The 14,747-nt window shown below is 29.7% G+C and overlaps 1 protein-coding gene across 2 annotated transcripts in view; it reads left to right on the top strand.

Moving 5' to 3' along the window:
- The first annotated feature begins 1,566 nt into the window (after positions 1–1,566).
- LOC103312469 (uncharacterized protein) overlaps positions 1,567–14,747 on the top strand; it is an 82,395-nt gene continuing 69,214 nt past the window's right edge. The window contains exons 1-2 of one of the 2 annotated variants that reach the window (XM_008193147.3): positions 1,567–1,822; positions 13,528–14,136. In XM_008193147.3, coding sequence (XP_008191369.2) covers positions 1,663–1,822; positions 13,528–14,136 — 769 coding nt within the window. In that variant the 5' untranslated portion in view covers positions 1,567–1,662. The remainder of the gene's footprint in view (positions 1,823–13,527; positions 14,137–14,747) is intronic. The other variant, XM_008193146.3, reaches the window with a different exon arrangement.

The raw sequence follows: 14,747 nt of genomic DNA on the forward strand, positions 1-14,747 counted from the left end.
CTGGGAATATACATTGACCATAAGTTAAGCTGGCCTAATCATATAGATAATTTATTAAAAAAATTAAACTCAGTACATTTTACAATACGTGTTTTAATAAAATACATTAACATTGAACAACTAAGAATAATATACTTCGCAAATTTTCAGTTATTACTAAGCTACGGTATAATATTTTGGGGGCAAAGTGGAAAGATATCAAAAGTATTTGTTGCTCAAAAACAAGTCATGAGAACTATGTTTAACTTAAAATATAATGAAACTTGTAGGAACATCTTTAAAAGCAATAACTTTTTGACAGTAACTGGTTTATACATATATAGATTACTTTTATTTTTCTTTAAACAGAATCTACTATTTAATGTCACTAACGACCATAAGTACAACACTTGCAAAGTAGACTTAGAGTATCCAAGACACAAACTCACGCTGACGGAAAAAAATTCTCATTATGCAGGAATAAAACTATACAATAGGTTACCTGTGCATCTACGCACACCTTGAAATTTATATTTATTTAAAAAGAAAATATTTGACCACATTTTGGATCTCGAACCATAATAGACAGGTTTTTTGACTTATATCTTAAAATTATTATATGTTATTGTTATTTCTGTGTATAATACTGACGTTTTTCGTATCAATTTTGTTACTACATCTGTATAAATTAATAGTAATAAATTATTATTATTAAAAAAAAAATTAGTTGAATGGTCGGTTTAGGTTGTTTATAAAATCTTAAAGCTCCAGCTATATGTATAGCATGCCTTCTCCCTTACAAAACCAGGAATACCTACTTTTAAATGTACCTGCAAAAACAAACTGTTCTGAAGGAGCCTTCTACTTTTAAAATACAGTTTTTACATCAATTTCACAGAATCACAGACAGAATCCTTGAAATATCTGTTTTTTAAATATACCTTAAAAACAGGTTAAAATGCTTAAAAAAACTATGTGTGCTGAGGGGGCCATCTTAATAGTGAAGATAGCTACAAGAATGTAAACGCAAAATTTGTCCAATTTTTGGTTTTTGTAAATTTTTCGCTGAAACGTTTTTTTCATAACAATTTGAAATTCAAAATCAAACTTCGAATTCGAAATTTAACATAAGAATCAAGTATTTATGCAGATTTTTTAAAATTGTTTACATCATCCTTTTACATTCAACCACCCTAAGCTCTGTTAACTTGAATATTATCAAAAAAGTCAAGAGAAAATTTTTATGTGAAATCTTATGCTTTACAATTTTCATATACTTTTTTCTGGCTCTTACCGATTTTAAAAAATCTTTAAAATTACACACTTTATTTTCGTTTTTTCAACCTCTTTTCAGAAGTAGAAAAAAAAATAACTAACATAAAAATGCAAGCTTATCCCCAACATTTTGGTTTAAAGCCGCTCATTTGCCTGGACTATTGTTCACCTCGGGGCGTGCGGAGGCGTCGCGACGCCCCTTGAATAAAATTTTCAGATTTCAGGACAAATATTGTTTATGTTGGGATATTATCAGCAATTCTGCGTGTTATTATCAAAATCGGGGCGCATGTGCGTCGATGTTGTGTTAGTAGAGCTGTGGCAGTTCGCTTCAGTCAATGAAAATATCCAGTTCACTAGCTGGGAATTTTAACACCTCCTGTGACGTCGGCAGCGTCGCCCAATGGCATGTTGGGTATCTTATTGATTACTTGGAAAAATGGCAGGACTGTGAAAACATATGGACTGAACCGCCTGGAAAACTACAATATGAAATTCACCTTCATATGTATTGTCATCGTTTTATCATGTAGTGTTTGTGCTTCCGGCGATCTGGAAATTTATCCGGGTGAGTAGAAGTCCGTTTAAATGCTGCATTCGGTCGGAAACGCGAAACAAAATAAGGCAAAAAAACCGCCAAATACAAGACCAAAATATTATTCAGAAATTTTTTAAATAAAATTTGTATCATCAAACCTAATTTACGCCTCACATTTTTTCCACAAAATCCTATTTACGAGCTGCCAATAGAACGTTATTTCGAGTGTTTACACGGAGGTGCTTAGAGAGATATTCCAAGTCGACTCTTTGAAGATATTTACATTTCATTTCATTTTATTTCGTTTTTATTCTCAAGGTACGTTTATTTGCCTGAATATTTCCTTTCAATATGGCACAAGATTCTGATGCCACATAAAGTTTCATTATTTTGAGTGTTTTTTTTCGTTTAATATGAGAGCGGCTTCTTAAAATTTAAATACATTATTGTGGGAGTTTAATGTGTTTGAACATGTTCTCGTTTTTGAATTTTATAGTTTGGGTTTATGTACGCTAAATAAATTTTGAAGCTGTTTGTGTTAAAAACTGACCTTAATTACGAGGTTGCTGCAAAATTTGTCTTATTTAAAAGGTTCTAAATGTCCACGTTAATAATGAAAATGTTTATTGTTGCGACAAGAGATGCTTTTAACGAATAAACTTAAAAACTTTACTCGTTCTGGGTGAAATTAATAAAACAATTTTGGAAATAATTTTTTATTTTTGGAGAACATGCCAAGAATTTTTTTTCAGGTGCTTCTTTTTTTAGTTTTTAGGCTTTGTTGTGCGTATTAGTTAAAATTAATTGTCTCGATAACAAAAACAAACAAAAAAAATTTTGACCAAACTTAACACTTTGGCCTGCTTAGTGACATTATGTTGAAGAATTTTTTGTTTTTCGAGTTACAAAAGTTAGAAGTTTGGGATTTACTGTGTTTTAAATAAAAGATAACGATTTTTTTAGTTTACAATAATTGGTTTTATTTTTTGTTGATCTGTTAAAATAATCATTTTGAGTGGTTCTTCAAAAAATTAAAAATTGGCCTTTCAGCTCAGTGGTACGTTGTTGGGAAGCAAGTGTACTCGTAGAATACAGGAAAAATCTTGAAAAAAATTAACAAAGTTGCTAATCTATCTAAAAATGTTTACAAACTTATTTTGTTAACTCCTCCAGTTTTCATTATTTTTTAACGTTTTTATATTTTAAACTAAATAGTCTTTTCCCTACACAATAATGAATTATTATTTTGGAATTTACTATCAGTCGCTAGCAGTTTTTTTAATTAAAAAAAATTAAAATCATGAAAAATCAAATTTTGTAGATGTACGGACACTGGGTAATGTGTATTATCGTTTAAAAAATTATTCATATTTATTGTTGGCTTAGCAAATTTTATTGAGATAACTCAGTTGTCACGTATCATTTATTTAAAATTCGATATTTATCAATAACTTTAGTACATAGATTTTTTTACTGTTTTAACCTTTATATCTATTCTCCTCTCTACCATATCCTACTGAGTTAGTACGCCAATGTTTGAACATTCTGTACAATGTGGGATGTGTAGTGTTTTTGTTTATGATAATGTTTTTCATAATATTAGAGTTTGTGTTTATGTACTACCTACGCTCTAAATAAATTTTGAAGCTAATGGTCCAAAAAATACTGACCTTAATTACTACGAGGTTAGCACAAAATTTATGTATGTTTTTTCTTCTTTAAAAGGTTCTCAATGTCCATTTTAATAACGAAAATGTTTATTGTTGCGACAAGAAATGCTTTTAAGTAATAAATTTACAAACTTTACTCATTCTGGGTGAAATTAATAAAAACAATTTTGAAATTAATTTTCTGTTTTTGAAGGACATGACACGCTTTTTGTTATTTCAGGTGCTTTTTTTTGTTTCTTTGGCTTTGTTATGCACGTTAATAAAAATTCAAGTTGAAATTAAAAGTTGGTTACTGCTTTTTTACGTTTTTTCTTGATTCTTGTCTCGAAAAAAAAATAAAATAAAAATAAAAATTTTGACTAAACTATACACGTGATAGACCTTGACCGGCTTTGTAATATTTTGTTGTAGACTTGTTGTTTTTTGAGTTACAAAAGATAAACATTTTTATTTACTTTGTTTTATAAAATAGATAATAACGATTTATTTACTTTACCTACTATAACTGGTTGCATTTGTTGTTGATCTGTTAAAGTAATTATTTTGCGGGTTTTTGTTTTGAGATTGCCTTAAATATAGTGTTAAAAAGATTTCTAAAATTACCTGATATTTTTAAAAATCTGGAGTTACAAACTTATTTTGTTACCTCTTTCAGTTTTTATTATTTTTTAATGTTTTTATAATTCGCACCAAATAATTGTTCTCTAACACAATAGTGAATTATCATTTTTGAATTTACTATCAATTCCTAGCAGTTTTTTTAATTTAATTTTCAAATAAATGTTTTCTGTACCATATATTCCACTGTTGATGCTCCAATTTTGAATACCCTGTATATTGTGGAATGTGTAGTGTTTTTATATTTGTTTTTTTTCAGTTGTAGAGTTTAGGTTTATGAACTTGCGCTCAAAATAAATTTTGAAACTGTTACTTCAAAAACTACTGACCTTAATTACTACAAGGTTAGCACAAAATTTATCTATATTTTTTCTTCTTTAAAAGGTTTTCAATGTCCACTTTATTAAAGAAAATGTTTATTGTTGCGCTTGCGACAAGAGATAGTTTTAAATTAGAAACTTCACTAATTCTAGGGAAAATTAATAAATTTTGAAAGGACCTTGGAAAAGACATTTTGAAGAACATAGACGTTTTTTTTTATTTCAAGTGCTTATTACTATTATTATTTTATTTTTGTTAATATTGTTATTATTATTATTATTATTATTATTATTATTATTATTTTGCTTTATTTTAAACACAACTTCTATCATTCATGAGCTTTGTTATGCAAACACGTATTAAGAAAAATTCTACATGAAATTAAGAAAATGTTGTTCTTTTCTTGATCCTTGTCCCGAGAAAACAAAATGCAACACAAAAATTTTGACCAAACCTGTTGTGGTGATAGGCCTTGGCTTGTTTGCCCATTCGTTTTTCAAGAAGTTATATGTAAGAGGTAAAAGTTTGAGATTTACTTTATTATTTCATACAAGCACATGAGTCTGCTAAAAGTAATATATTTTTCTGTACCGAAAAAACTAATAGTCGCACAGAACCCAGAAATTATAATATTAATAAAATAAAAAATACAAGATACTAAAATATTAATTCATCAAAATTTTTATGATTCTTATTATCATTCTAAATCAAAGACGCTTAAAAAATGTTTTGAGCAAACAATTTTTAATGAAATTAAATCTTTTAATGTTTTATTTATTTTATTTATATAATTAATTATTTTTTGTGGCTAGTGATATTTTTTGCGAATTTTTTGCACAAAATAGTACAATGTGTTTTGAAATGATTCTCATCATATGAATCACAGACGTGTAAATTTCCCATGTAAAATCAGAAATGGCGCTTTATAGAATTAATGACAAGCATTTAGACACAGAAAATTACCATTCTCCGTTTATTAAGTCTCTAATGCAAAAATAAGCTTTGACAATAACAATTTAGTTGCATTTTAACGAATTTTTTAAAATTAATTAATTGACAATTTGTAAATTTCACAACTGACAGTTTTGACATTTATTGAGAAAGAATTCAATTCGGAAATAAAATTAACTAGACGCCCTCTGGTGATGACTTTTGAACTATGTCGAAACCAGTAAAGAAATTTTCGTAATTCTACATTTAACTGACATTTAATGAATTGTTCAACAATTTTGCGTGTATAGTGTTAATTACTTACATTAGAAAGAATCACTTTAAAAGTACGTGGTGGTAAATACTAGCTTTGACTTTGATTCTGTGGTTTTTCGTGGTATAAAGTGTTTATTGTTGGAACTTGAAAGTGGATAAAAAGTTAAAAAGATTTAAATTTTGATTACAAAGTGTTATCAAACAGTTGTTTAATTAAAGACTATAAGTAATGGATCACAACGAACACATGTTGGGCTCAAGAAACCAATAAATTAGTGAAGTGTGTGAATTTTAGGTTAGAATTTTTCCACTGAAAAAATCATGAAATGTTTCGGTAAATCTATAAAACTACAATAAAGATTAACAACTCCTGATACATTTAAACGTAAATTATGCCAAAAGGTAGGCTTTTCAATGTCTTTGTAATAATTTTCCAATAAAGAAAGTGAACCAAACATTCATTCGTTATTCGTGTTTTCCTCGTCATCTCTCATTTGTCAACATAAGTTTCTTGCATCAAAGATGCAATAATCATTCCGCGTAGGCAATGTAATAATTGTGAAGCCCCAAAATTCGTACAACGCTCAAAATATCCGAATAAACATTTTCCCGCCATTTATGGTTACTGTTTTCGACCTAGCTCAGTGGCGCCCCCAACGGTAATTTTACTTCCGAATTGAGGAGAGCGGCACAAATTTTCTACATGTAAACCAATTTCAAAGTTAACTAGATGAGAATCATTTAAAAACACATTGTATGTTATTACACGACTTTTATAAGACGTTCTACTTTCAGTTTCACTATGAACAATTTACGAAACCAAAGTAGAAAAACATTTATTCTTCGACACTGTCCAAATTTCCTCCTGAGTAAGGCAGTTGTATTCAACTCGTTTTCGTGTAAATCGGTTCATTTATTTCACCTCCTGGTTTCATAATCTACTCGTGAAATAAAACGTCTGATTTACATTCAAACTCCTTAAAGAAATAACTATTAAGCATCGCTTATTCCAAAATGATAAAAAAAATATTTTTTTACAGATATGTAACATTAATTATGAATAATTAATTAATTTTAATTATAAGCAATTGTAGACAAATTTTGAATAAATTTACATGCATTGAGAATATAATTGAAGAATAATTGAGAATAATTGCAGACTCACCCTGTGTAAGAAAAGATCGGCTTTTTACTGTATACCTACAATAATTATTAAAAAAAATAAAAATGAAATTATCTTTTTGTGATTTCGCTAACCGCCCTCATTTAATTTACATTAAAAAACACCACTCTAATTTTGTTAATATCAATTTAAAAATTATAAAGTTCAGCACTGTTCGGGAGACAATATTTCGCCTTATATTCTTTCACTGAATACTCAAATAGGTTGGTAACCACAATCTCTTTTATTGAAAGTTTTAAGTTGTTCTAAAGTTTTTTAATTTCGTACGTCCCTAATTGAATATTAAGATTCTCAGTAAAATATAAAGTAGGTGCACAGCAGACTTCTACGGAAACTTTAATTGGAAAATAGGAATAGAAATAATTATAAACTATACGTACTATAAAGTTATATAAACGTAGCCAATATTTAATTTAGTTTAGTTAATATTTAATTAGTATAAAAAAAAATAATTGAACTTTTGTAATTTTTAAAAGAAGCGAAAAAAATTAAAACGTGGTATTTGTCAAAATCCCACTTTGGGGAAACCACAAATATGTAAATTAGTAGTTTGCTCTCTTCATTGCGTGCTGCGTGCTTGTTTAATAATCACAAATGAAAAATCAGAACACTGAAACAATATGTAGAGGCTTTATGAATTATGGAATTCAACACGCAGTGTTATTTGAAAATACAAAATTCTGTTATTTTACTAAACTAAACAATCATAAAAGCATTTTTGAGATAAAGTTTTTGTAAAAGGTATGCATACGATAAAATATAATAACACGTATTTTGTTTTTCTTAATTAAAAAATACGAAGAGTTTTTATTAAATGCATACTTTTTTACATAATGAGGTTTCATTTATTGAGTTTTAAGAAAAGTTGTAAGCACTCATTTGAATCTTTTAACAAGAATTTTTAGCGTGATCGACTTATCGTTGAACGTTTTAACGAGACCGAACATTTGTGTCTTGTTCGATTTCATGCTAAATTTTTTGATAAACCGATGGAACACACTTTTTAATTAATTATACACAAAATGGCATTGCCTTTTTTGCTCGTTACAGGAACGTGTGTGGGTGGATGTGTGGGCATGACAACAAACAATTAGTCATTAAATAATTTAGACTAAATGACCACGGTTGAAAATATTAAATCTGATTACAATTTTGTAAATGAAATCGGTGAAGATCAAAGAGCTAATTAAGGCGTAGTTCTGGCAATGATAATTGGAAACTAGTTAAGACAATTTGAGCGAAACTAATTAATTCACAAAAAAAATATTCAGACGCAAGTGTTTGATGCCAAACGACACGAAGCAAATTAATAAAGCGCAGCATGAGAGAGAAGAGTAATTCCACGTGATATTTTATCAGATAACCAAATTGGGAATTAGTATTCTGGAGCTGTGCACTTGCTCCGAAGTAGCAAATTTCCGCCGTAATAAAATTACACACGTCTTAATTCCTGATATCTTGGAAATAAACTGTCACCTTACATCTCTTCCACACAGATGCGCTGAATGTCCTAGACGTAATAATAACCATTCTTCTTTACAAGCTTTTGAAAGCTTCTCGGAAGTTTTTTCTACTTTTGTGCGAGTTCCGCCAGAAAACTGTTTTACATTTCGGAGATTTCGACTGGTTTTTAAATCAGTTACATGCTTTATTAAATTACAAAGTTGCAGGAATTACCATATACTTTAAGAAGATTATTCCTGCTATTCGTCAAAAGAAGCGTAATATTCGAACCACTTATACCGTTATCAAAGTTTGCCGGATGTATTTTGTGATAGTCGCTCAAGTAGAACGAACGTTAACGAATTACTGAAATAGATACACTTGAATTTTTATTTAGCTGCTATCTCAAAAATTAGGCAACGTGACTGTAATTCACCTGGCTATTTTTATGTGTTTTAAATGCAACTATTATCTGATTGTGGAAGCTAGTTACGTTTATTGTAAATGTAAGCGTTCATAAATACGGATTAGGCAATAATATAGAACGAAGAACCCTTTTTATTACTAATAAAATCCACAATAAGGAGCTTAATTGCATCTCGATTGTGAAATATTAAATGTGAAAGGTTCAATGTAATATTGTAGGAGTAGAAATCGTTACATTTAAGGCGAATAAGCAGGATGGTCAAATTTTAATCTGATGTTTTAGATGTCAAAGTTGTCGTGAACCGCGAGCTACTAATTTATTTTTAATTTAAGAAAATTCAAGCCATAAATATACTTACTTCTTTTGTTTTTAATTAATTAATAAGCAGTAAGAATTATTGAAGATCTATACTACATAATATTGGATACATCTATGTTTGTATACAGAATGATTCAACTAAAACTACGTTCCTGACCTAACCTGACCAACTTTTAATACAATATTTCTTGCAGAATGACAATAATTGTCAATGTTCCAAAGTTGGTGAAAATATAATGACGAATTGATCTAATAATTTGTATTATTACTGCTTGTAGTTTTATACCGGGTGCTCAAAAACCGGTGCACCAACTCAGTGGTCAGTGATAGAGAATTCTTTACATATGGAGGTAAAAAAAATAGTAAAAAAATCTTTTGTAGTAAAGTCATTGATAAAATAATAACGAATTTTTAATTAATAATATGTGGCAACGTTGTCTAACAGCCATGATCGCAATAGAATTTGATCAACAATAAAAATAAATTATTTTTGAAACGATTTCCTTAAAAATAATTTCCAGTATTAAATTCAAAAAACTGCTAAAGTATGATATTATATTTAAAAATAATTATTCATCCTTTTGTTAGGGAACGATTACTTACTGTAATAAATAAATAAATAAATTTACTGTAATAAAAACATTAAAAAATAATGTAAGCTGAAGAAGTTAACAAAATGAGTTTATGGCTCCAGATTTTTTTAAATATGACTTTTTTCAAGATTTTTCCCATAATCTACACACGTTTCTCAACAACGTACTACTGAGTTGGTGCGCAAGTTTTTGAGCACCTGTAGAAATTACTCTGTATACCTACCTTCTGTATCAACTATGAAAAATTATTACTTTATTTTTATCGTAAAATTTTGGGTTAAAATACATACAGAGAAAAGTTTGTAGCTAACATCTATCATCAGCAGATGCTTATAGTTGGTATTTTTTATAACATTTAGAGCTAAAACGTGAAGACGTTTTCAACAAAGATGCGTTGTTTGGACTAAATACATATTATAATAGTCACTTAAGAAATTCTAATTTGAGAGAGAATATTGAATGAATTAAAATTGTTTGAAACAATTTTTAATAATTAAAGTTAGATAAAATGAAAATAAAAGTATGCACTCATTTATACATTGCATGTTTTACATGTGACACAGAAATCCGGAATGAAATTTCTTATCTACAAAATAATGCTAAAATTATGCTGATATTGCTGATAATACGATTGGTGTTTCAGCCAGTATGTCGGGATGATTTTTCTTTACACATGAATAACAAAACTAAAAACTCTTATTTATTAAAAAGATAATAGATATTTTTTTAAGAAATGGGTATGTATAATAAAAATAACTTTAGGTACTAATCTCTTTTTACTGTTATCACGAAAACAACTATATACAGGGTGCGTGTTGAGAAGCATACACACCCATAACATTATGGAAAAAATTTTGAAAAAAAAAGTTAGGTATAATTATAAAAATCTAGAACTACAAACTTATTTCTTCAGTTTTCATTATTTTTTTATGTTTTAATGTTTTACACTAAGTAATAGTTTCCTAACAAAACGATGAATAATTATTTTTATATTTACTAACAAACTTTAGCAGTGTATTTAATTAAAAAAAAATAAAACTTATCAAAAAAACTTCTCCACAATTACACTACCTACAGGCACCTTCTTTTTAGCTGTTTGACAGAAATTTTATGAAGAAAAACCTCGATTAGCACAGTTTTTCCTTTTTATGAGTTTTTATGAAGCATGAAGCACTTTTTTGTTTCGCTCGTTGGTGCATTTTATGCGGTTAGATTAGTTATAATTATTTGAGAAAAAAGACACGCTGAGTATGTAGCTGGTCATTTTTACATTTTTACCTGACTCGAAAACTTAGTAAAAACTTTATTTATTAACTTGAAAAATGGTGGATGCGCCGAATTATTTATTAAAACATTTATAAGTCAAAAACTAAAAGTCGTAGAGCAAAACAGTTTACTGCAGTGAATTCAGCGGCTTATTTTCTGTATTACACCGCCATTTTTACAACACTACCTCACTCAAGGACTTAGTTAAAAATTTATTTATTAACTTGAAAACTGGTGGGTGCGCCGAATTATTTATTAAAAATTTTTAACTCGAAAACTAAAAGTCGTAGAGCAAAACAGTTAATTCCAGTAAATTCAGCGGCTCATTTTCTGTATAACACCGCTACTTTTACATTTTTACCTCACTCGAAGACTTAGTAAAAAATTTATTTATTAACTTGAAAAATGGTGGATGCGCCGAATTATTTATTAAAAAATTTATAACTCAAAAACTAAAAGTTTTAGAGCGAAACAGTTTACTCCAGTGAATTTAGCGGCTTATTTTCTGTATTATACCGCCATTTTTGCAACACTACCTCACTCAAGGACTTAGTTAGAAATTTATTTATTAACTTGAAAATTGGTTGGTGCGCCGAATTATTTATTAAAAATTTTTTAACTCAAAAACTAAAAGTCGTAGAGCAAAACAATTTACTCTAGTAAATTCAGCGGCTCATTTTCTGTATTACACAGCTATTTTTACAACACTACCTCACTCAAGGAGTTAGTTAGAAATTTATTTATTAACTTGAAAAATGGTAGGTACGCCGAATTATTTATTAAAATTTTTTTAACTCAAAAACTAAAAGTCGTAGAGCAAAACAGTAAACTCCAGTGAATTCAGCGGCTCATTTTCTGTACTACACCGCCATTTTTACAACATCACCTCACTCAAGGACTTAGTTAGAAATTTATTTATTTACTTGAAAAATGGTAGGTGCGCCGAACTATTTATTAAAATTTGTTAACACAAAAACTAAAAGTCGTAGAGCAAAACAGTTAACTCCAGTGAATTCAGCGGCTCATTTTCTGTATTACACCGCCATTTTTACAACACTACCTTACTCAAGGAGTTAGTTAGAAATTTATTTATTAACTTAAAAAATGATAGGTGCGCCGAATTATTTATTAAAATTTTTTTAACTCAAAAACTAAAAGTCGTAGAGCAAAACAGTTGACTCCAGTGAATTCAGCGGCTCATTTTCTGTATTACACCGCCATTTTTACAACACTACCTCACTCAAGGAGTTAGTTAGAAATTTATTTATTAACTTAAAAAATGATAGGTGCGCCGAATTATTTATTAAAATTTTTTTAACTCAAAAACTAAAAGTCGTAGAGCAAAACAGTTGACTCCAGTGAATTCAGCGGCTCATTTTCTGTATTACACCGCCATTTTTACAACACTACCTTATTCAAGGAGTTAGTTAGAAATTTATTTATTAACTTAAAAAATGATAGGTGCGCCAAATTATTTATTAAAATTTTTTTAACTCTAAAACTAAAAGTCGTAGAGCAAAACAGTTGACTCCAGTGAATTCAGCGGCTCATTTTCTGTATTACACCGCCATTTTTACAACACTACCTCACTCAAGGAGTTAGTTAGAAATTTATTTATTAACTTAAAAAATGATAGGTGCGCCGAATTATTTATTAAAATTTTTTTAACTCAAAAACTAAAAGTCGTAGAGCAAAACAGTTGACTCCAGTGAATTCAGCGGCTCATTTTCTCTATTTTTACAACACTACCTCACTCAAGGAGTTAGTTAGAAATTTATTTTTTAACTTGAAAAATGGTAGGTGCGCCGAATTATTTGTTACAAAATTTATAACTAAAACTAAAAGTCGTAGAGCAAAACGGTTTGTTTTTTTAAATCCAGCGACTCATTTTCTGCACTTTACCGCCATTTTTACATTTTTACCTCAATTGAAGAATTAATAAAAAATTTATTTATTTATTTGAAAAATGGTGGAGGCGCCGAATTATTTAAAAAAAATTTTAACTCAAAAACTAAAAGTCGTAGAGCAAAACAGTTTGTTTTATTAAATTCAGCGGCTCATTTTCTGTATTACACCGCCACTTTTACATTTTTACGCCACTTGAAGATTTAGTAAAAAATTTATTTAATAATTTGAAAAATGGTGGATGCGCCGAATTATGTATTTAAATTTTTTAACTCAAAAACTAAAAGTCGTAGAGCAAAACAGTTTACTCCAGTGAATTTAGCGGCTCATTTTCTGTATTATACCGCCATTTTTACATTTCTACTTACTTGAAGAAATAAAAAAATTATTTATTAACTTGAAAAAAGTTGGAATTTTCTAATTTTATTAAAACGTAATTTAATTGGCCGAATGCTTGCATTTTTGAACCAACCAATTACATGAAAAGAGGTTGTTATTTGCATTATCAACACTTTGCTATGCAAAGCGAAAAGTTATTTAATTTGTTTACTTCAATTTGAAACGGAAACGAATTAAACTTTCGTCGAGGAAAATGTTATATCTACCAGTGACAGATAATCGAACCAATATTTGAACCTCCGCAAAATTGTTCGATTAACTTAGTTTAGGCAATCTAGAGACGAATCTAATTTATTCCACCGAACAAATGTCGCTTCATTTCCAACAGCAATCAATTTGCTTTCGATTCAAATAATACATAGTTTTCAATTATGTTCCTTCCGCAGGTTTCAAATATGACTTGTCTTCTGAAGAACAACGACCGCGCTTGGAACCGGACGATGAAGGTGTGTTTTACGGCGAAAACTACCGCCGATGGCCTTGGCAAGAGGCCGACGATTGGAGCAGAAAGAAACAAGAGTTTGATTTAGCGCTTCCAGAACTTCGAAACTTAGAAAAAATGCTAGATAGGAACCAAAACGACGAACTCCCGGCGTATTACAACCCACGGCAGAGTTTTGACAACGCCTACGACGACTACAAACCCATAGAAAAGGCGCACAAGTTCGATCGATTCAACTTTAGATATCCAAACAGTCAGATTTTGGACGATGTTAGGCCCTACCCTCATGAAGACGACTTTACTTTTGGAGATGAGGAGGTCAAGGAGGAGAGGGATTTAAGGCCCAGGGAGCCTCAGGAGAGGCACCAGCAGGAGGTTAAGCCCATGGGTGGGAACCATCACCATCACATGGTGGTGAGCGCTGGTGAGAGGAATAATGAAGAGGCGTCAGGAGAGAGGGCGTTGGAGGAGGCCCCCATGGTGGAAGACCCAAGTCAATTTGCATATCTTCCTACTGATTCCAGATTTTTTCTGAACACTGAAAGTGATAACGGTAAAGTTTTGTCAATCTTTGCACTAGTTGGACAATGTGATTTGAGATAAATTTATTGATTTGCTCTCAATGTATTCATCAGGATTTGAATGGAGGTGTGATAATGATAAGTCAATACTAAATAAGTTTCATGCTGTTTGAATACGTTCAAATGAACATGATACAGTCCTTCCAGTTAAAGGTTGGACTTGAGTTAATCTCATAAAAGCGTAAAAATTAGCAAAAATAAACAAGTAGAATGATTTCTTTGGAAACAGTAACAGTATTTACGTGTAATAGTTTTAATAGAAAAAATACGTTGAATTTGTCACTTGAAGCCATATTGGAGCTTGTCTGGATGATTGTCTTAGGAATAGACTTATTCACAAGGAACATTATTTAGCCAGAAAAGGCATGTAGATATAAAAACTGTAGTAACAAAAATTCTAATAGGAAAAAAATGTGTCTTCGAAAGTTTCTAACTTAGGCTCAGGATTAGATCGTTAGTACCTAGACCTAAAATATAAAAAAGCCGTGATAAAACATCTAGTAATAATAGAAAAAAATAGGTTTTACTTGTCACTGTAGTAACAGAAATTCTTAAAGGAAAAAGTTTTTTGTTTAAGTTTAAT

Source organism: Tribolium castaneum, chromosome 1 (assembly GCF_031307605.1).
Source record: "Tribolium castaneum strain GA2 chromosome 1, icTriCast1.1, whole genome shotgun sequence".
NCBI classification, from domain to species: domain Eukaryota; kingdom Metazoa; phylum Arthropoda; class Insecta; order Coleoptera; family Tenebrionidae; genus Tribolium; species Tribolium castaneum.